The sequence below is a fragment of the Parasteatoda tepidariorum genome, chromosome 4 (assembly GCF_982258835.1).
Source record: "Parasteatoda tepidariorum strain Cologne lab strain chromosome 4, Ptep-v5.0, whole genome shotgun sequence".
NCBI lineage: Eukaryota > Metazoa > Arthropoda > Arachnida > Araneae > Theridiidae > Parasteatoda > Parasteatoda tepidariorum.
In genome coordinates, this window is record NC_141758.1 from 84,299,590 (window position 1) to 84,320,208 (window position 20,619).

Below are 20,619 nucleotides of genomic sequence, written 5' to 3' on the forward strand. Positions count from 1 at the left end.
TAAAAGATTTCCCGTTGAAAGATCGATAAATTATATTCATGTAATTCGGTAATTGACCAGCATTCACTTCCATGACTGTTTATTATTTCTAGGGATTGTGCGCTTAATTATTTTTAGAACCACTAAGGTATATGTTATTGTTTTTATTGCCGCTTGCCAATACCAACAAGTCTGGTTTGTGAAACGAAGTGAATTTAAATCAGATGTTACGCTTATTGTCAGGCCTCGAAAAACAGCTCGTCCTCGGCGGTCCAAAATTCCCCGCGGACAGCGAATTTCTCGAATCCGACGTCCGCGCGGACGGCCATTTTCCCGTCTTGACCTTTGTCATTTTAATTATTTCATAAAAGAAATACTGGGTTTTATTATTAGTAATCTAGTATTTCTTTTATTTCTGTATAATATAATCCTAGTATTTGTAATCCTAGTAACTGCTAATTCTTTGTGCTATTTATATAAATGCTTGTAATAAATAAGAGAAAATTATTCTTTTATTTATTTAGAAGCTACGGGTTAGTTTCAAATGAGGACGGGTACATTGTTGGACAAGCCGTCCTCGGGGACGGGTAAAATTTCTGAGCTTTTTCGAGCCCTGCTTATTGTTTTCCAATGGCGTTATACATGCCAAGAATATGACTCCGGTCACACACACGTCACAGCTCATTTATAAGGGTTATTACGATAAATATTTGATTTTTCGTACAAAATATATATTGGAGATAGTAAGATAAAATGTTTCAATTTTTTGAAAAGAAAAATCAATAAAAAGAAGGACATCTTCCTGATTTACGGTATTTAGCATTTGAATTAAATGCACTGAGAGAAAAAGTACGATCAAAACTACCAGAATGTAATAAAGTTAACCATGTTTCTTTCTCTAAGGGAACACTAGAAACTTTAACCGAAGCGCTACACTAATGATTTCAAAAAATTATCAAAAAAATATGGTTTTATAATGTTTGATAAAATTCCGTAAATGTGGTAAAATGAAATTTTATCATGATACCTTTGACAATTTTATGTATTAACATAAAATTTTGAAGCTTTAAAATAACATGAATTCAATAAGCTATTAAAATCGCTGTAATTTAATGTTATTAAATATTTATTCAAATGAAATTCGACATTTTTATTTAGAAAATTAATTAATATACGGAGATTAATACATGTTTTGCACTTTATGTAATAGTATTGGGAATATAAATCATAAAAAATATTAGTTTTGGAGATCTTTACACTTTCATTTTCAATGATATGACTCGTATTTTATCTGATATTTTGTTTTAGTTATCAGAGCACATGATGTATTCTTATCTCATAAAGCATTCAGTGTTTTATTCTATTATTTTTAACCTGGCATTCTGTACGTAGTGGTAGATTTTCTTCTTTTATTTTTTAAGCTGCGAAATATGTCATAGATTATTTGTTGTGTATAACTATCCACCCTCCATATCTCATCGTAAAGGATCTGCCTTAGATTTCTGGAGGTAAAAAATAAAACTTACTATTTTTTAAATACTTTAATCTCGAGAGTTTAAGCTTCATAGTACATCTTAAAAGTATGAGTTTGTCAGTGTTTTATTTTATAACCAGCGTTGAACAACCGATCCAGTTCTGAGTTTATGACTATCATTGTTCAATTTCGTAACCTTGTAATTTTGAAATCTACCTAGAATGCAACTTCTGGTCACGCATTAGGACAAACTAGCCTTCGTGGAGGACTTTTTTTATGGAACTAACTCACATTTGCGTTGCACGGAGAGGAAAACCAGGAAAATCTTCCATGATTAGGCCGACGGTTAGGGGATTCTAACCTATAATCTGTCTACCACTGAGGATATCTTACGTCAGCACTGTGGTTGGTGCGAACCAAAAGCAGAATTTGTATCACCACTGTGATTTGAACCTGGGTCAATTCATGAAGAAATGAATACTCTATCCAATATGAGTATCCGCAGCTCAAAAATGTTTGTCTTTGCTTGTATCTCTCTTGTTACAAAAGAACCATTTGTCCTAGCATACTGAAACTAGAACAGTTCACAGTGTTGGCCCCCTCAGCATCCTAAAAATCAATCAAACAATTAAATCACTCAGTCGGGATAGATGTTTCAAATTTTTTTTTCGCATTGGTTTAATAATTTAACCTGTAAGCAATTCTGCTTTGTCAAATATTTCAAAGATAACCCCTTTGGCGATAACTATCTGACAGCTCTATTTAATTAAAACAAATTGCCAAATTTCTAAATATTTAACTATTTTTTTATAATTATGTCCGAGCCAGAGGCTGAACTATAATAAGGAATAAATCAAACAATTGTTGTAATTTTGTGATTGTGAATGACAATTACCAGTTTGCAATATTCGTATTGGAAGATACGTATTACCTTCCCAATAGAGACGTAATTCTTATTGACGTATTTAATATATATATATATGCTGCTATCTAATTGATTGATAATTAGTGAATTATCAATAGATAAGTAAGGGAATTGAAATCAGTTTAGACATCTTCTATTTGTCGTGTCCGGTAAGCCCAACCATCAATATCAATAACAAGTGAGGACTACGTCATCAAATTAGCATTTCTAAAATTATCGCTACTTATTATTTTATAAGAAAACTGTCGATACGACTTTCTGTAAAACAAAATAATTTAAAATCAACAGTGGTTGAATTAAAAAACAAAAATAAAACTACTACAGTACAGAAGAGCGAAATTAATGAAGGAAATTGAGGTGACTCTCATGAGCGATGATCAATGGTATCATTTTCGCAGCGAATGATGTCAACTATATTTCATTTTATTTCGATATGCTGAACTTCTAAAATGTGCTTCGCTAAATTTAGGGAATCGGAATCACGTAAATCACAAGGAAGCTGGTAATCAGGGTAAGAAGGGTAACAAATAATAATAATTAAATGGCAGTTAGAATTATTTGAACTATTAATTGTGTCTGTTCAATTATGTATGTATTCTTGTATTCTTTTCAGTTGAGTGTATGATCCAGTAGTGTTGATTAATATGTACTGATTTATTTACTTTTATTTTACTCCGTACGAAAAACGGGCAGTCTGCTAGTTATGTGCATTTATCAATATATTTTATAATTTCAATGACACATGAAAAGTGTTCTAAAACAAACTGTGTACACCAGGGATGGCGAGTCAATGGTACGCGTGCCATTTATGGCACTCGACACAATATTTTGGGCACTCCACCGATCACAATTGTTGTTACACTGTGAAGCACATGTAACAATTAAATTAAAATTCACAAAAAATAAACAAAATAATGAACAATATTAACAAAAAAACTAAAAATTAATGCTAAAAAAACAATTAATAACCATAAAAAACAAGCTAACAATAAATAACTAGCGAAACAATTTTTTATAGTCCTGCTTAAACTAACATCTTACAACCTAATTTAAGTTATTTGTCATCTAATCTGCATCAGCAGAAGTCACATTATTGTTACTTGAAAGTTGAATTACGCGTATAACTGAGATATTGCGAAATGTATTTTTTTTTCAATGTAAATAAAGAGTTTTGAATTGATAATATTTATTATTTTCTCAATAATCACGAAGTCAAAATTATTTGACGGCACGTCTATGACCTCATTAAAGGCCTGGTTTCTTAGGACAGGACGCCGTCAGCTGGAAATCAGCGCTAACCTCTGATTGATCCATTTGTGAGTTTATAGTATACGTCATCGAACGCTCATTTTGAACTACAATTGCCGTCCAACTCAACTGCAGTTGGATTACAACGTGACGTTAACCACAGAAGCAATGGCGGACAACATCCAACAGCACATTGAAATCAGCCAAGATTTTGATTTTGTCATTAAACATAGCTTCTTCATTAAACATAGCACTCTTCATTTAGCTCAGCTATAATGTGTTTTTTCTTGGACAAAGTCATTATTTGTTCTCTAAAACACTGGTCGACAATAACAAAAGCAATACAAATTCAAAATAAATATTTGTTTACGTTATTAACGCATGCGCAATGAGAGATAATGTCTGTGTTGGACCGACTGCTCACGCTGAGCTAACAAAAAAGTATTTTTTTTGGCGTCAGCTCTACGCCAACTTTCCGCTGACGCCCAGATACCGCGCTAGTTCTAAGAAACCAGACCTTGAGCTAAGAAACCAGTATTTTGTTGGCGTCAGCGGGACGTTGACGTCCCCCTGACGCCCAGATAAGGCGCTTGTCCTAAGAAACCAGACCTTAAGCAATTTTTTAGAGAAAATGGCACGTTGGTGTCTAAAGGTTCGCCACCCCTGGTGTACACCAATCATATTTAATGATGGCACTTCAAATATTGAAATATACAATAAAACTGGTTCTTCTCTCTCCTTTTTTAATTTTAGAAATCGTTTTGCGTCGATGTCTTTTTAAGAATAATTTTATCCAATTTTCCGTAAACAAATATTTATTTCTTAATAGATGAAATTACTTACATTAAAATGAAGAAGAAAAAATTAGAAAGTGAAACTAAGTTAGAATATGTTTGTCATCCAGTGATAGCAATACTTTGAAGTGAAAGGAGATAAGAGGAAATGACATAAGATGTGGTAAATCATAGTGAAATCAAATAAATTGAATATTATACAGTGTTTTGAGTGTTTATGGCTTTCCTTAATTTGACCTAACTTAAATGCTTATAAACTTTTTCATGTGTTAAGGCCAGAAACGTATACTTAGAACTTTATACTTAGATTGATGGTTAGAGGCAAGCTGGTTCCTTTGGCATTTCGGTAGGTATATCATTACCCCAGGTAGCTTTAGGTATCCTTTGGTATACATAAAGTCTACACCTTTTTATATACACGAGTTTCCCTACATTTCATATTTATTAAAAAAAACAAGAGTATTCCAACCTATAATTATAGTAGTATTGGTCTGTTGAAAATCCCTTGTATTAGAGTATTTCGAACATTTATTGATACTGAGTATTCCTGACTTTTCAGTCTTTGATCTAATTTAAGTGCTTATTTAATTATTCATGTGTTAGCTGCAGAATTATATACTTAAAACTTTATACCTAGAATGACGAGGGTAGCCCCATAATTGTTTTGGCAGGTGTAATATTACCTCAGGTAGTTTTAGGTATACTTTGGTGTATATGAAGAGGATAACCTTTGGTATATGAGGTACCCTTCTCTATAAGCCCAGTTTTATTTATATAAAAAAACTCGAGAATTTATACGCATCTATAATTATTATTTATAGAGGAAAGGAAACTCAATTATCTAAGAAACTATTGTATACATTTAGTTCAAAAAACAGTATTCTTTTCATGGGAATAATTTCATTTACCAAATAGAATTAAATACCATGTATAAAATACGTTTTTTGTTACGTTATTTAAGATCATAGTCAAAGATAATGATGTCTAATTAATTGATCTACCAATAAACAACCTAAGAAGGGCCAAACTGGCCTCTTCTGTCTTTCTATGTATACAGCAATCTTCACTCTTTCTAAAGTTAATGCTTCAGTCAATGATATTTTGAAAAATAACCTTAATTTTGGGCCTACCGTCTCCTGCTCTCTATTGCTCTCACACCTCTGTCACAACTTTCACAGTTATTTTTTAATCACATCGCTAGCTCACCAGATACTGCATCACTAGTATACTTGCTCAAGCAATAAGTTCGTACCTAGACCAAATTTTCTCGGCGTTTTGATACCACTACAAAAGCAAAATCTCTTGTAATAAGTTATAGAAGAATGTAATACATGCAATGATTAAAATTCCAAAAAAAACATGATATTTCTCTTTATATTAATCGTAATTGATGCTGCTAATGTTACAGCTGTTATGGGTATTTACCTTTGCATTACGTTTTGTTTTTCTTCGCAAGAACTATACAACTTAGAGGCATAAACTAATGCAGGAAATAAAATAAAAGAAACGAAAATCAACAATATGCAGTTAATTCAATTATGAACAGCTGGTAAAGTTGGTTTTTAATAATTTAAAATGGAGAAAGTATCCCGCAAATTTTAACAAATTCATAATGCCAAGTATCTAACTCATTAAAAAATCGGAGAAAGCTAGGAAAAAACAGAGTTTTCTGTTCTATAACCTGCGTATTGGACGCAACAGTATGCAAATCAAAGTTTCCCGTCTTTTTATGGAAATTGTTACAAAATAATTGGTTTTGTAAGAAATAGGTTTAGAAATTGTTCACCATTCACCACTCTTCATTTAGGATGTAACACTTAAATTTATAGATTAATGAAATATTTATAATCAGTTAAACCAATGTTGATTACAAAAGAATATCATTTTCATTTTTTACCTTTGCAAAGTCATGACGTAAAAAACCCCATTATTGCAATCAAACTGTCTGTTATCTGTTGTTTTCCATTCATCACCAGTCTGAAAATTATTATATATTTTGCTCAAATGAATATCTAGCATTTCATTTCATATTTTTTTTATTCGATCTCAATACATAGTGAAAGTTCTTCCTTGCCTAACCTGACAAAAGCATTTGGCTTTGTTCTAACTGTCCTTCAGCCACGTCATAATGAAATAAATCTGCAGCATATTATTCCAGGTAAAAATTAAGTTTACTAACTCCTTATTTTAAAAGTTACGCTACACTCAATAAAACTAGAAGTTAAATTACTTTTTTTCCATTATCCTTACTCTTGTTTTCAAAATCTTTCAAAATCTTACTGTAAAAAAAAATTATTATTCAAATTTAAGATTGTTTGAACTCTGTTTTTGTTTTACGGTGTCGTCAATGGAAGCTATTACTGTACTTAAGATAGACAGATAGTGTCTGCCATTACAAAATGGCGTGAAACTATCTGTGATTTCAAAACAACTTATAATGTTAAAAAAAATGTAACAAGGATGTATAAAGCATACTTAACCGTTAGTTGTTTTGCATAAATTTAATATTCAAAATAATCCAATATCTTGAATTTCAATGAAAAAAATCATTATTGTATTCCAGTAGATTGGTTATACATTTGTAAGGATTTTCCTTTTCAAATGTTTTTAGTCCATTTTAAATGATATTTACTAGAGAAGTGACTATTTTGGATATTTAACTATTTGCAGCTTTCTATTTAAAGTAATATGTGTCACTTTGGGCAATGTTATATCACCTACTCGCTTCGCTCACCGACACTCACTCTTACTTCTCAATCATTCTGCCTTCTTAAGCAGATTGTCGAGTGAAAAGTATTATGTATTATTCTACTTTTTAACATTATTTAAAATATTTTATTAATAATATTCTTATTTAAGTGAAATTTTTCTGATTAATTAACAATTTGGATTAACTGTTGAAAAACATTTTAAATTTATTTATAAATTCTCCAGTTATTTATCGCAAAAAAAGTGTTTATATTAATACTGAAGGTACTTTTATAAAAAGCTTTGATGTGGTTATTATGTGTATAAAAAGTACTATTTTTGAATTAACTGCATTATGAAAAAAAACTATTAGTCCTATTATCTAAAACTTAATGTTTTTCAAATTTCTCAATTTTTTTCTGAGAATTTTCATGAGAAAACTCAAAGCAAAGTAATAAACATACATTACTCATCTCAAATAAGTACTTTAAGTACATAAAGGTACTTCCAACTTAAAAACTTTTTTCTCGATTGATTCGTGTAAAGTCTCATTCAATTCAAAATGAAAAATTCAATGAAAATAATTCTTCACTTGTTTAGATATCAATATCATATGTGTAACTTAGTACAATTAAAAGTTTTTACTTTTTAAATATAAGAAACTTTTATAACTTCTAAACTTTTAGTCCGATAGTTTCGGTGTGAGAAAATACATCGGTGTGACAATTAAATACAAAAAAATACATCAGAAGCAAATTTTACTGTCTAGGATAATTTCAATTCTCCCCATCATATCACCCCCCCCCCCACTTAACTCGAAAAAGGGAAAAGTTTACAGAGAGGAGGTTTCAGATATTACTTATAATAACAAAATAACGCATTTTAAATATTTATTTAATACTTATCGCGAAACATCAGATAAAGAAAAGAAAATGATCCCATTCGCAAATCGAACACCAATTATCTCAGTCTTAGATGTGTAGTCTCATATTACTTGGCAGCTGGGCCATTAACAAAGAGAAAATATAACTAGTATATAAACATAAAATAATGATTAGTAAGTATCATGATTTATTAACTTCACAAAAAGTATTGTCACTTGTCAATCGTGTGTTTCTCTAAAAATTAAAGAAAAATTTCGAAAGAAATGTAAATGAAATGGAAATAAAAGCAGGTTTTCAATAATTTAAAATGAAGAACGTATCCTGTAAATTTCAATAAATTCACAAATGTCCAGTCAGAAGCGAGGAAAAAATAGAGTTTCTCGCTGCATAACTTGCTTATTGCGAACCACAGAAAGCAAATCAAGGTTCTCTTGCTTTTCAATTTAAATTGTGATAAGATAATTGGTTTTGTAGGAAATTGTCACTTTGTACCTTCTCCCACACCATCCTTCATTTATGACGTAACACTTAAATTTATAGAATAATGAAATATTTATAATCAGTTCAACCAATGTTGATTACAAAAGAATATCATTTTAATTTTTTAAATTTGCAAAGTCTTGATACAAATAACCCCATCAATGCAGTAAAACTGTCTGTTATCTGTTGCTTTCCATTCATTATCAGTTTATGAAATGCATCATTCTTTTACCTAATCAAACTTTTAGCATTTCATTTCATATTTTCCGTATTAGATCTCAAAACATAGTGAAAGTTCTTCTTTGCCTAACCTGAAAAATGCATCAGGCCTTGTACTAACTGTTCATCAGCCATGTCATAATGAATGTCATAAATAAATCTGCATCGTATTATTCTAGGTAAAAATCAAGCATACTATAAATTACCAAATCCTTATTCTAAAAGTTACGCTTCATTCAATAAACGCAGAGGTTAAATGACACTCTTTTTTTCATATTCCTTACTCTTATTTTAAAATCTTTCAAATCCTTAACGCAAAGGAAAATTATTATGCAGATTTAAGATTGTTTTAACTTTGTTTTTGTTTTATGGTGTCATCAATGAAAGCTATTACTTTGCTTGAGATAGACAGATAGTGTCTGCCGTTGCAAAATGGCGTGAAACTATCTGTGAGTTCGACACAGTTTAAAATTTCAAAAGAAGTGCAATAAGAATGACTAAAGTATTGGTTGGTTGGTTCTAACGCCACTTGCCACACAGGCAATCCTGCTTGGTAGAACCGCGCAAATTTAAGGCAGAGTGTGCGATACTTGTTTTTCAGTGGCGCCATCTATGGCCAGGAATTCAACTTCGGGCGCATCATACGTCACACCTGTTTATAAGTTGAACCCATTCATACATTCATTCACTCATCCGCAGATCGTAATTTTGACCTGAATCAGAGAACGATCGATCTCCAATCCGGTACCCCTAGAGGTATTGATTTGTTATGAGAACATGGAAGACTTTGCTACTCGACAGAATTTTAACGTGCATCAGTCACCAAATACACTTCGGCCGGCGGTGTTCGAACCCACGAACCTTCGGATATGGGCCCAGCGCCCTACCGACCAGGCTATCCCGGTCGTGTAAAAAGTATATTTAACCGTTAGTGTTTTTACATAAATTTAATATACAAAATAATCTAATTGCATGAATTTCAATGAAAAAAGTCATTGTTGTAGTCCAGTAGATTGGTTATATAGTTGAAAGGATTTTTCTTTTTAAATGTTTTTTTTTGTCAATTTTGAATGATATCTAAGAAAGAAGTGACTGTTTTGGATATTTTGTGCATGCAGTTTTCTATATGATGCTATATATGTCACCTTCAGCAATGTTATGCCACCTACTCGCCTTGCTCACCGATGCTAACTCTTACTTCTCAATCATTTTGTCTTCTTAAGAAGGATTGTTAAGCAGATTGTCCCGTTAAAAGTATTTTGTATTATTCTTTTGTTTAAAGATAATTGCCTTATTTCATTAATAATATTCTTATTTAAGTCAAAGTTTCCGGACTAATTAATGACATGGATTAATTACTGAAAAACTATTTATACTTATTTCTTAATTAGTCAAATAATTATGGAAAAAAGGGTGTTATATAATATTACTGAAGGTACTTTTTAAAAAAAAGCTTTGTTGTGGTTATTATTAAAATTTTCACCTGAAATTGTATCTTTTCATATTCAAAGCAACGTAAAAGACATACATAAGTCTTGTCAAATATAGTACTTTAATTACCTAAAGGCACTCTCAACTTTTAAACTATTTGTTCGATTGATTCGTGAAAAGTGTTAATTCAATTCGTGTTATTCAACGTGAAAAAATACATTGAAAGCAATGATTCTCTTGTTTAGATATCAGTATCATGTTCGTAAAAATGTAGTATTAAAATTTTTTATTTTTGCATATAAAAATCCTTTATAACTTCTAAACTATTAGTCCGATCGTTTCGGCGTGAAGAAATACTTCAGAGTGAGAATTCCATGAAAATCAATATATAGGAAACAAATTTTACTGTCTAGAAGAATTTCAATTCTCCCCCTCTTATCACCCCCACTTAACTCAAAAAAGGGAAAAGTTTACAGAGAGGATTTTATAATAACATTATAAAGTTTTTTAAATATTTATTTAATACTTATCTCAAAATGACAGATTAAAAAAAATAAAGTTATCTCACGGGCAAACTGAACACCAATTGTCTCATAGTTAGATGCGCAGTCCCTATTACTTGGCATTACTGTACCATTAACAAAGAGAAAATATAACTCGTATATAAAGTGTCATACTAAATTTTTTAAATGCTTTTTTCTCGAAATTCACTGGCATCTTCTTCTTTCGAAGGACTACAGCCTGTTACATAACAAGGCTTTGCAGCGTAGTTTCCACCATCTAGTCCTATCTGCAGTTACTATAACAGGAAAATCTTGCTCCACTAATTCAAGCCATCAAATTGGTGATCTTCCTCGCTTTCTGTCTCCATGAATTAAATAGAAGTGAGTATTTTTACTAGATTTTTATTATCATATTGGATCAAATGCATTTTATTACTTTAACAAAATCAGGTTACTTGAACTTTTGGTATTATTGAACAAGGATTTATAACTATTATTTTCATGGACGCTAGAAGATCGATAAATTATAAATTATATATGTAATTTGGTATTGACTCCCATGACTGATTAGTGCGCTTTATTCTTATTAGGGATAGTGCGCTTTATTGAACCACAAAGTTATGTTACTGGTTATATTGCCACTTGCAAATACGAGGGTTGCTATTTATATTTCTGGCCTTGGCAACAGTAAGTGTTACTAGGCGACCGCAGACGATTTTAATCGAAAGTTTGATAATTTTAAACATAAATTCAGCAGACGATTTACCATTATAGCTTCATTTGTGTTGTTAACAGTAAATTGAAAAGTTCTTCTCTTTCAAAAAATGGAATTGAATCGTGAACATTTTCGTGTCATTATTTTTCATAACTTTCGACGTGGATTGTCAAGACAAGAGTGCTTCGATGAACTTAATTCTTTATTCAGCGATAAAGCGCCATCCTACAGCACTGTAAAAAATTGGTATAACGAATTTAATCGTGGTCGATGTTCGATCCAGGACGAATCCCGTGCAGGTCGTCCAAAATCCGTTGTTGTGCCAGAAAAGATCGATGCTGTGCGTGAACTGATAAAGCAAGATCGTCATGTGACATACCGTGAGATAGAGGCGTCTTTGGACATTAGTATGACTAGCATCAATAAAATATTGCATGAACATTTGAGCGTAAAAAAAATTTGTTCGCGTTGGATCCCGCATAATCTGACAAAAGCTCAAAAAAAGGCTCGTGTCGATTGGTGCAAGGAAATGTTGGAAAAATACGTTCAAGGTACATCAAAGGCTGTGTATAACATCTACACAGGTGACGAATCATGGATCTATGCATATGAGCCGGAAACAAAACAGCAATCAACTGTATGGGTCTTCCAAGACGAGGCAAAACCAACAAAAGTTGTTCGAGGAAGAAGCACATCGAAACAAATGATTGCATGTTTCTTCGGCATTAACGGTCATGTGGCAACAGTGGCGTTAGAGCAACGCAGGACGGTTAATTCTGAATGGTACACAACCATTTGTTTACCAGAAGTCATCGGAGAAATTCGAAAAAAGCAGAAGAACAGGCGAATCATTCTTCATCATGACAATGCGAGCTCTCACACATCGACTCAAACAAAAGGCATTTCTGACGGAGCGAAAGATCAAACTGATGGGTCATCCGCCGTACAGCCCTGATTTGGCACCCAATGACTTCTTCTTATTCCCACACATCAAAAATAAATTACGTGGACAACGATTTTCGACCCCCGAAGAAGCGGTTGATGCATTCAAAACGCATGTTTTAGAGTTACCTCAATCGGACTGGAAAAAGTGCTTTGAAAATTGGTTCAAACGCATGCAAAAGTGTATTGATCATCATGGAGAATATTTTGAAAAACAATAAAACCAATTTTGATCCTACATATTTGTTTTTTCATTATTAGGCCAGAAATATAAATAGCAACCCTCGTACCAGCTGGCCTGGTTGGTGAACCAAGCGAATTTAAGTCAAAGGGTGCGTTTCTTGTTTTTCAGTAGCTTCATACATGGTCAAGAATATGACTTCAACCACACACATGTCACCGCCCGTTTCATAGGGTGGTTATAATAAATATGTATAAATATGTAGAAGGGTCTGTTGATCTTTTAAATGATTCATTGTATTTAGCGTATGGGCCTATTGGCCTAGGCCGCTGTATATATATTAAATAATAAATATGTAATGTTTCATACAAAATATATATTGGAGATAGTAGGAGAAAATGCTTCAACGGTTTGAGTATTTTTAAAAAAAAAATCATTTTAACGAGAAACATTTTCCTGATTTACGGTATTTACGATTAGAATAAAGTGCACTGAGAGAAAAAGTATGGTTTAAACTACCAGAATATGACAAAGTCAACCGCGTTTCCTTCTGTTCTAAGGGAACACCAAGAAACTCAGTAATTTAAACCGAAGCGCTACAGTAATGATTTTGAAAAAATATGTGTAGTTAAAATTATTTAGTATAATTTTGTTAACTAGTATCATTTAGTATTATTAGTTTAGTATTTAGCTAATTAAATATTTATAAAAATTCTATTTAGTTCATAAATATATGAAGTTAAATTTACTTTTCAGTTTTGTTTTTTTATGCTAAAAAATCAAAATTTCCGGAAAAATATACAAATGAATATTTTAAATGCCGTATGTTTTTATATTATTAATAAGAAATATATCAACTTTTTTACCAGAAATATCATTATTGAACTAAACGGAAATCGTACCAGAATTTTGTTTTCAAATAAATTCGCAAAGATTGTTGGAATTTTTTTAAAAAGCCATAAAACAAAGTTTCTAAATATATCGTTTAAAAATCTCGTGTACTGCCGTGCAAAAGAAAAATCAACCTATGCTCCAAAAATTTCAAAATTGAGATTTATATTTTCCATTTATTATGACGTATTGCAAAAAAAAAACATTTGTTTTTAAAAATTAATTTTCTTAGCAGTTTTCTGAAATTCTATTATAGCGTTAATAGTTCTAGCAATGAAAGTAAAGTAGTTGCCAAGCCACTCAATCACTAAGCAATTTCATTGTTTTTTTTACAATAGCACGAAAAAAAGTTGTATCTCTATCTTTATTAGTAAATTAAATTTGGTTTTGATAATAATAAACGGTTATTTTTTAGGTAAACATTAAATTCGAAAGTGGAATAACTTACTTGGACTTACTAGAGAAGACAATAAAATGGCCTTTCCCTATTGCGAAAAATTAAAAGTAACTCATTTAGAATTAAGTAATGGAAATTTCATATCTACAATTCTATCAAATATAAATAGCAGGCATGCTAGACCAATTATCCTTGATAGATGTATTTATCCTAGTGATTATCTGTTAGCAGAATTCTCATCAAGAGTTTATAAAGAAGGAGAATATTTAGAATCATTAGAACAAGGTTGGGATTTATTGACAACTGGAAAAAACCAAGAAGACGGTTATTTTGGAGCAGCATACTGGAATCCCGATCACCAACAAGTTGTAATTGCACACAAAGGCACAAATCCCAAGAGCGTGAATGATCTTTGGACTGATTATGAGGGTATTTTATCGAATGAATACACTTCTCAAATGAGCTCTGCGGTTTCTTTTGCCGATAATATTGCGGTTGAACTGGAAAAACTCAATCAAAAACAATCTGTTAATTTGACTCTGTCAATTACTGGACATTCTTTGGGAGCATGGCTTGGACAAATCACAGCTTTTTCTACTAAATATCTAACTAAAGGCGAGGGTCACTTTTTTGTAAAGAGCAGAAAAGAAGGTTTTCACGTGCATACAGTAGTCTTTGACAGTCCTGGTTGCAAAGACATGTTGTTGAAAATGGAAAGTGACTTTGATGTACGCTACAGCGGTAAAGCCCATTCATCTTTTTTCTTGGATGTCACAATTTACCTATCCGCACCAAATTTGGTGAATACTCTTCACTCACATCTTAACGTTGGTAATTTATATCGAGTATTTATTAAAAATATACCCCACAGATCATCTGGTTGGGATTTTTTTCAATACACGATGGAATCTCATAATATGGACAATATTAAAAAAACATTTACTTCCAAGGAGATGTGCAATTCAAATGAAACGACAATGAAGGTCATCGACTGGCCATTAGTAAAAGAAGGATTAGGTGGAATTATTGTTAAAAAAATATTTGATATATTTACAACAAATCCCAACGAATATGAACATTTTCATGAATTAGCTAATTGTATCAACCTTTATAATCCACCTCCAGATGGTAACGAATATTGTACTCTTCGTTATCAAGTGCAAAGTGTGAAAAAAGGAGAATGTAGTGCAAATATTTTCACACAATCTGAGTTTGAATTTCTGAATTGTTGTCACAGGTTAAAGCAACTTTCGATGCTTTCCGTCGCAGATCATTTATTGGTTTTGCTAGTTGACAAATCCAAAGGAGTGATAAGTAAGGACGAAATTGAAGAAATTCTGCAAGATCTTACCATAAAAGAGGGAATAGGGCTAGGAATTATTAAGCACAATTCGGAAAAACAATTGCAAAAATTAATAATTTGTGTCAAAAGCATTTTGTTTATTTTTCCAGACATACACAGGGAGATAACTAAATTAAAAAATTTAGAAGTCTTTAAAGAAGTATATAAAAAACAGTCTTTTAATTATCTTAAATCGATTGAGTATATTGAACTAAAGAAGGCAACAATGGAGTATACAGATTTTTTAAATAACGTTGACTTGAAGTTTTTGCAAATAATATGTAAAGTGCATCCTGTAGTTGGAATCAAAAAACTACATAAGCTTCTAGTGGAGAATAAACTTAACTATGAAGCTAGTAAAAGCTTTTTTCTAAGTCTGAAGCAACTTTTAAATTTAGAGCAGTTTTTTGCTTTGAATGAATTTGTAAAACAATTAGATAAACACGCTCCTCTGTTATTTGTTGTTGAAGGTAATAGCGATCTCTGGAAGGAAGATAAGAAAATATTAATTAACAATTTTATAAGAATATTGAATATTTTAAAAGATAAACAGAAATTTAAGTTTATTTTATTTTCTGGAGAGAAGAATGATTTAGAATATTTCTTAGGAGATAATGATGAATTTTATTATGAAATGGTCGATAACACAAGTTTAGAGTTTCATGATTTAGCGGAGGATTCTCAAAAAATACTTTCTAATAAGACAATTTATTTCCAAGGTGAAAAGACAACTTTAAGTGCATTAATAACCGAGGAGTCAAAACATGTAGTAGATGAAGGAACGTTATCGAAACTCATGAACAAAGAAACGATAGAAATAGGCAAAAAACTCTCAAATTTAGGTGACATTGAAACCTACTACATCAATCGAATTTTCAATCAGTTTACAATTAAGAAAGATATTAAAAATGATTATAAAATACATATAACCTATAACGATAAAATTCAAAAATCCAGCCTTAATCGTGAGCAAGACATTGTGTTGATTTCTGACGAAAGAGTAGGTTTTGATGAACTGAGTAAGGTATTTGAAAATCGAAATATTCATTGGCTGAAAGAAGTAGATAACCAATTTGTCTGGCAAAAATCTCGAGGTGCTCTATCAATATTACGTGATTATATAGATACAGAAAATGTAAGTGAATTTCGTGACATAGATGGACGTATAGTAATTATAAGTGCAGTATCTGGTGCGGGAAAATCAACGGTTCTGACTAAACTAGCACAAGAGATGAAAAACTTTGATTCTTCTCTGTGGGTTGTCAGAATTAACTTGAATGACTATACAGAAATATTTGCAAATAATGACTTCATTAAAGACAAGGACAAAATTTTTAAATTTCTAATGAACATAGCTGGCTTAAACACACCTCTGGAGCAAGATTTATTTAAGTATAGACTGAATGTTTTAGGTAAAGTCGCTATATTATTAGATGGATTTGATGAGATCGTTCCTAGATACAAAGAGAAAGTTGTTGAACTACTAAAAGCTGTAAAACATTCAAAAGTAGAGAAACTCTGGATAACTTCACGGCCACACATGAAAGATGAACTAGAAGATGTATTAAGTGTACTTTCATTTAGTCTAATGCCACTGTCTAGAAACGATCAGGTGATGTTCATGAAAAACATGTTGTGTAATATTCAGAAATTTAGCATCAAAGAGAACTTTGAGCTTTACGCTAACAAACTACTAGACAAAGTGCTACAGTCCATCTCCGATAAAAATAAGGAATTTACAGGAATACCATTACAAACAAAGATGCTGATTGAAGCTTTTCAAGAAAAAATTAAAACTTTTTATGATCAGTTCAACAAAAACGAATCAAATATATCCATAAAACTAGATCTTATGAACTTATATAGAGCCTTTGTTGAAAGTAAGTACAAAAGGCATCTTTTAGAAAAACAGATATTGAATCTATCGAAATCAGGTCCAGAGTATGACACGTTATTCGCATCCTTCGAGAAAAAATATTCCTTGTTAGCATTGTGTATACTTTTCCATGAAGAAGATTTAAATCAGTTTTTGATAGAAGAAGAATTGGAGACGATAAAATTACTCAAGAGACAGATACAAGAAGGTAAAGAAAATTCAGGTTTCATTAGTCATATTGTTGCTGCCAAACCAATATTCATTCACTTCAGTTTTGCTGAATATTTTGCTGCACATTTTTACTCGAAGAACATAAAAAGAAAAGAAGTAACTAAATTTTTTTGCCATCAGGTTTATGGAAAAGAACATAACTTAACTAGGATCTTTTTCGATCAAATGGTAACTGCCGATAAGTATACCTGTAAGATGCACATTGCAGTTTTAAACAATGATATAGAAAAAGTAAAGCAATTATTATCAAATGCAGAGAAAGCAAAAGATTTCGTTAATGCTGCAGATAAAGTAGGAAGAACAGCACTGCACTTAGCTGCTGCATATGGAAATTTTTATATGGTTAAGACTTTGTTGAATCACGAATTTAGAGCAGATGCTGAGGATCAACTACTTGGTTGGAGGCCTTTAAGATATGCAGATAAAGACGGTCATTGGGAAACTGTTGAATTACTCCTTAGAAAGGGTGCGAATGCTTGTGACATTTGTGAAGCAATAAAAAGCCTTGAAACTTATGATGCTGAGAAACCAAAAAAGATTTTATTACACGAGGCGGCGCAAACAGGTTTAGTAGATCTTTTAGAGGCTCTGATAGAAAGTAAAATAAATATGATTAATGTTGTTGATGAAAGAGGGTGGTCTCCTCTTCATTATGCTGCATATGAAAAAGTTGCCAATCTTTTAATAAAACGAGGAGCCGATATTGAAGCCAAAGATATGTATGGAGAAGCACCTTTGCACTGGGCTGTGAGGCAAGAAAATATTGGGGTTGTCGAGCTTCTAATAAAAGAAGGTGCTGATGTTGAAGCTAAAGGTTATCATAATGAAACTCCCCTATTTTCAGCTAGAAGCAAGAAAGTTTTCGAACTTTTAATTGCCAAAGGCGCTAATATAAATGCTAAAAATAGCAAAGGCTATACACCTCTTCACAGTGCTCTTATGAATGAAAGGGATGAGGTTACCGAGCTTTTAATAAGAGAAGGTGCTGATGTTGAAGCTAAAGGTTATCATAATGAAACTCCCCTATTTACATCTAAAAGTAAGAAAGCATTCGAACTTTTAATTACAAAAGGCGCTGATATAAATGCTAAAAGTAGTGAAGGTTATACACCTCTGCACTGCGCTGTTATGAAGGGAAGGGATGAGATTGTCGAGCTTTTAATAAAACAAGGTGCGGATGTTGAAGCTAAATGTCATCATAATGAAACTCCCCTATTTTCAGCTAGAAGCAAGAAAGTTTTCGAACTTTTAATTGCAAAAGGCGCTAATATAAATGCTAAAAGTAGCGAAGGTTATACACCTCTGCACAGAGCTCTTATGAATGAAAGGGATGAGGTTGTCGAACTTTTAATAAAAGAAGGTGCGGATGTTGAAGCTAAATGTCATCATGATGAAACTCCTCTATTTTCAGCTGGAAGCAAGAAAGCATTCGAACATTTAATTGCAAAAGGCGCTAATATAAACGCTAAAAGTAGCGAAGGTTATACACCTCTGCATAATGCTCTTATGAAAAGAAGGGATGAGGTTGTCGACCTTTTAGTAAAAGAAGGCGCTGATTTTGAAGCTAAAGATTACCGTGATGAAACACCTTTGTTTAAAGCTAGTACCAAGAAAATGTTTGAGCTCTTAATTGAAAAAGGCGCTAATATAAATGCTAGAAATAATATAGGTAAAACACTTCTGCACAGTGCTGTTCTGAGCGAAGAGGACGAGATTGTCGAGCTTTTATTAAAAAAGGGAGCTGATGTTGAAGCCAAAGATTGCTTTGGTTCAACTCCTCTATTTGCAGCTAGAAGTAAGAAAGTATTTGAACTTTTAACTGCAAAGGGTGCTAATATAAACGTTAAATGTAGCAATGGGCTTACGCTTCTGCATTACGCTCTTTTGATCGATAATGAAGAAGTTTCCGAGCTTTTAATCAAAAAACGGCGCTGATGTTGATGCTAAAGGTCCTGATGATGTAACACCTTTGTTTGTCGCTGGAAGCAAAAAAATTTCCGAGCTTTTAATTGCTAATGGCGCCAACATAAATGCTAAAAGTCGGAATGGTTTTACACCTCTGCACGCTGCTGTTATGAATGAAGAGTATGAGGTTGCCGATTTTTTAATAAAAGAAGGCGTTGATGTTGATGCCAAAGATTCTCATGATGAAACGCCGCTGTTTTTAGCTGGTAGTAAGAAGGTATTCGAGCTTTTAGTTGCAAGAGGCGCTGATATAAATGCTAAAAGTAGTGAAGGATATACACCTATGCACACAGCTGTTATAAACAATAAGGAGGAGGTTGTTGAGCTTTTAATAAAGGAAGGTGCTAATGTCAGTGCTAAAGATAACTTTGGTAGAACACCTCTATCTTATGCTAATAGTAAGACTGTACTCGAGTTCTTAATTGCAAATGGTGTAGATAAAGTTCCGGGTATACACCTCTAAATTGGGCTCCCATGAATAAAACGCATGAAATTGTCATGCCTTCTATAAGAAAGGACGTTCAAGTTGAAGATCAAAATAGGTAGAATGATACAACAAAGCAAATATCTGCAAATATATGGTTCCCAGGGGGAAATTGTTTTATACTTCATAAGAACATATTCCCCTTAAACTCATTCCACAGCTGTGAAGGCCAGAAACGAAAACATTAAGGGGATTACTCGAGGAGTTGATGTGGGAATTAAATTTTCTACACTTGTTTATCTATCTTAATTTCTATCGATTTAAACAGATCTCGATAATGTTAACAATTACATCTTCTGCACAACTATAGATAAGATTCTTCATTTTCTCTTTTATTTGACTTTCTATTGATAAATTAATGAATTAGAACAAATTAAAGACATGCCATCAAATTCTCTGTGACAGTGCCTTGGGAAATAAGAAAACTGTAATGCTTTTGATTTCTTTAGGATTTAATTTTGAATGTTTAATTAACTTTGACCATTCTACTCAAACTTTGCAGTTATTAAAGGTTTTAAGAAAGCTGTTTATTTTTTCATAACTTTGTTACTCTTAAATGCTTAGATCAAAGCACGTCTCTACACCATAAAACTACTGATAGAATTAACCGCATTTTGGAACATTTCATGTCATATTTGTAATAATAATTTTTGTAATATTGTAATAGACGGAAACTGAACTGGAAATTTAATAGACATGCTATGCAATGCACGTTAAAAGATAGCAATACTCCTTAGTTTAATTTTGGTATGTTTTTAAACTGTGTTAACTTTTTCTGAGTCTAAATGCTGCTAACTGACCAACAAATGAATAACTACATTCATTATTTTTTCAAACTCTTTTCTTTAATAATTGGATTGCTTTCACGTTGTAGTAAACCCCCTAGACACATATTAGCATTGACTTACGACATTTCAAAGCACAAGTTATGTATGAGAAATAAATGAATAATTCAGACCAACTGATTAAA

At 32.0% G+C, this 20,619-nt stretch overlaps 2 protein-coding genes across 2 annotated transcripts; both read left to right on the top strand.

Moving 5' to 3' along the window:
• Positions 1-1,353: 1,353 nt before the first annotated feature.
• On the top strand, positions 1,354-19,135 carry LOC122271861 (uncharacterized). The gene is made up of 4 exons (XM_087161502.1): positions 1,354-1,487; positions 6,478-6,578; positions 10,855-11,006; positions 13,770-19,135. Exon 4 carries the CDS (start codon positions 13,829-13,831, stop codon positions 19,133-19,135), a length of 5,307 nt encoding a protein of 1,768 aa, XP_087017628.1. The 5' UTR covers positions 1,354-1,487; positions 6,478-6,578; positions 10,855-11,006; positions 13,770-13,828.
• On the top strand, positions 19,133-19,628 carry LOC139425840 (uncharacterized). The gene has a single exon (XM_071181834.2). It carries the CDS (start codon positions 19,275-19,277, stop codon positions 19,626-19,628), a length of 354 nt encoding a protein of 117 aa, XP_071037935.1. The 5' UTR covers positions 19,133-19,274.
• The last annotated feature ends 991 nt before the right edge of the window (positions 19,629-20,619 follow it).

Coding starts and splice junctions, on each gene's coding strand:
- LOC122271861 (XM_087161502.1), top strand. CDS start 13,829: ATGGCCTTTCCCTATTGCGAAAAATTAAAAGTAACTCATTTAGAATTA.
- LOC139425840 (XM_071181834.2), top strand. CDS start 19,275: ATGAATGAAGAGTATGAGGTTGCCGATTTTTTAATAAAAGAAGGCGTT.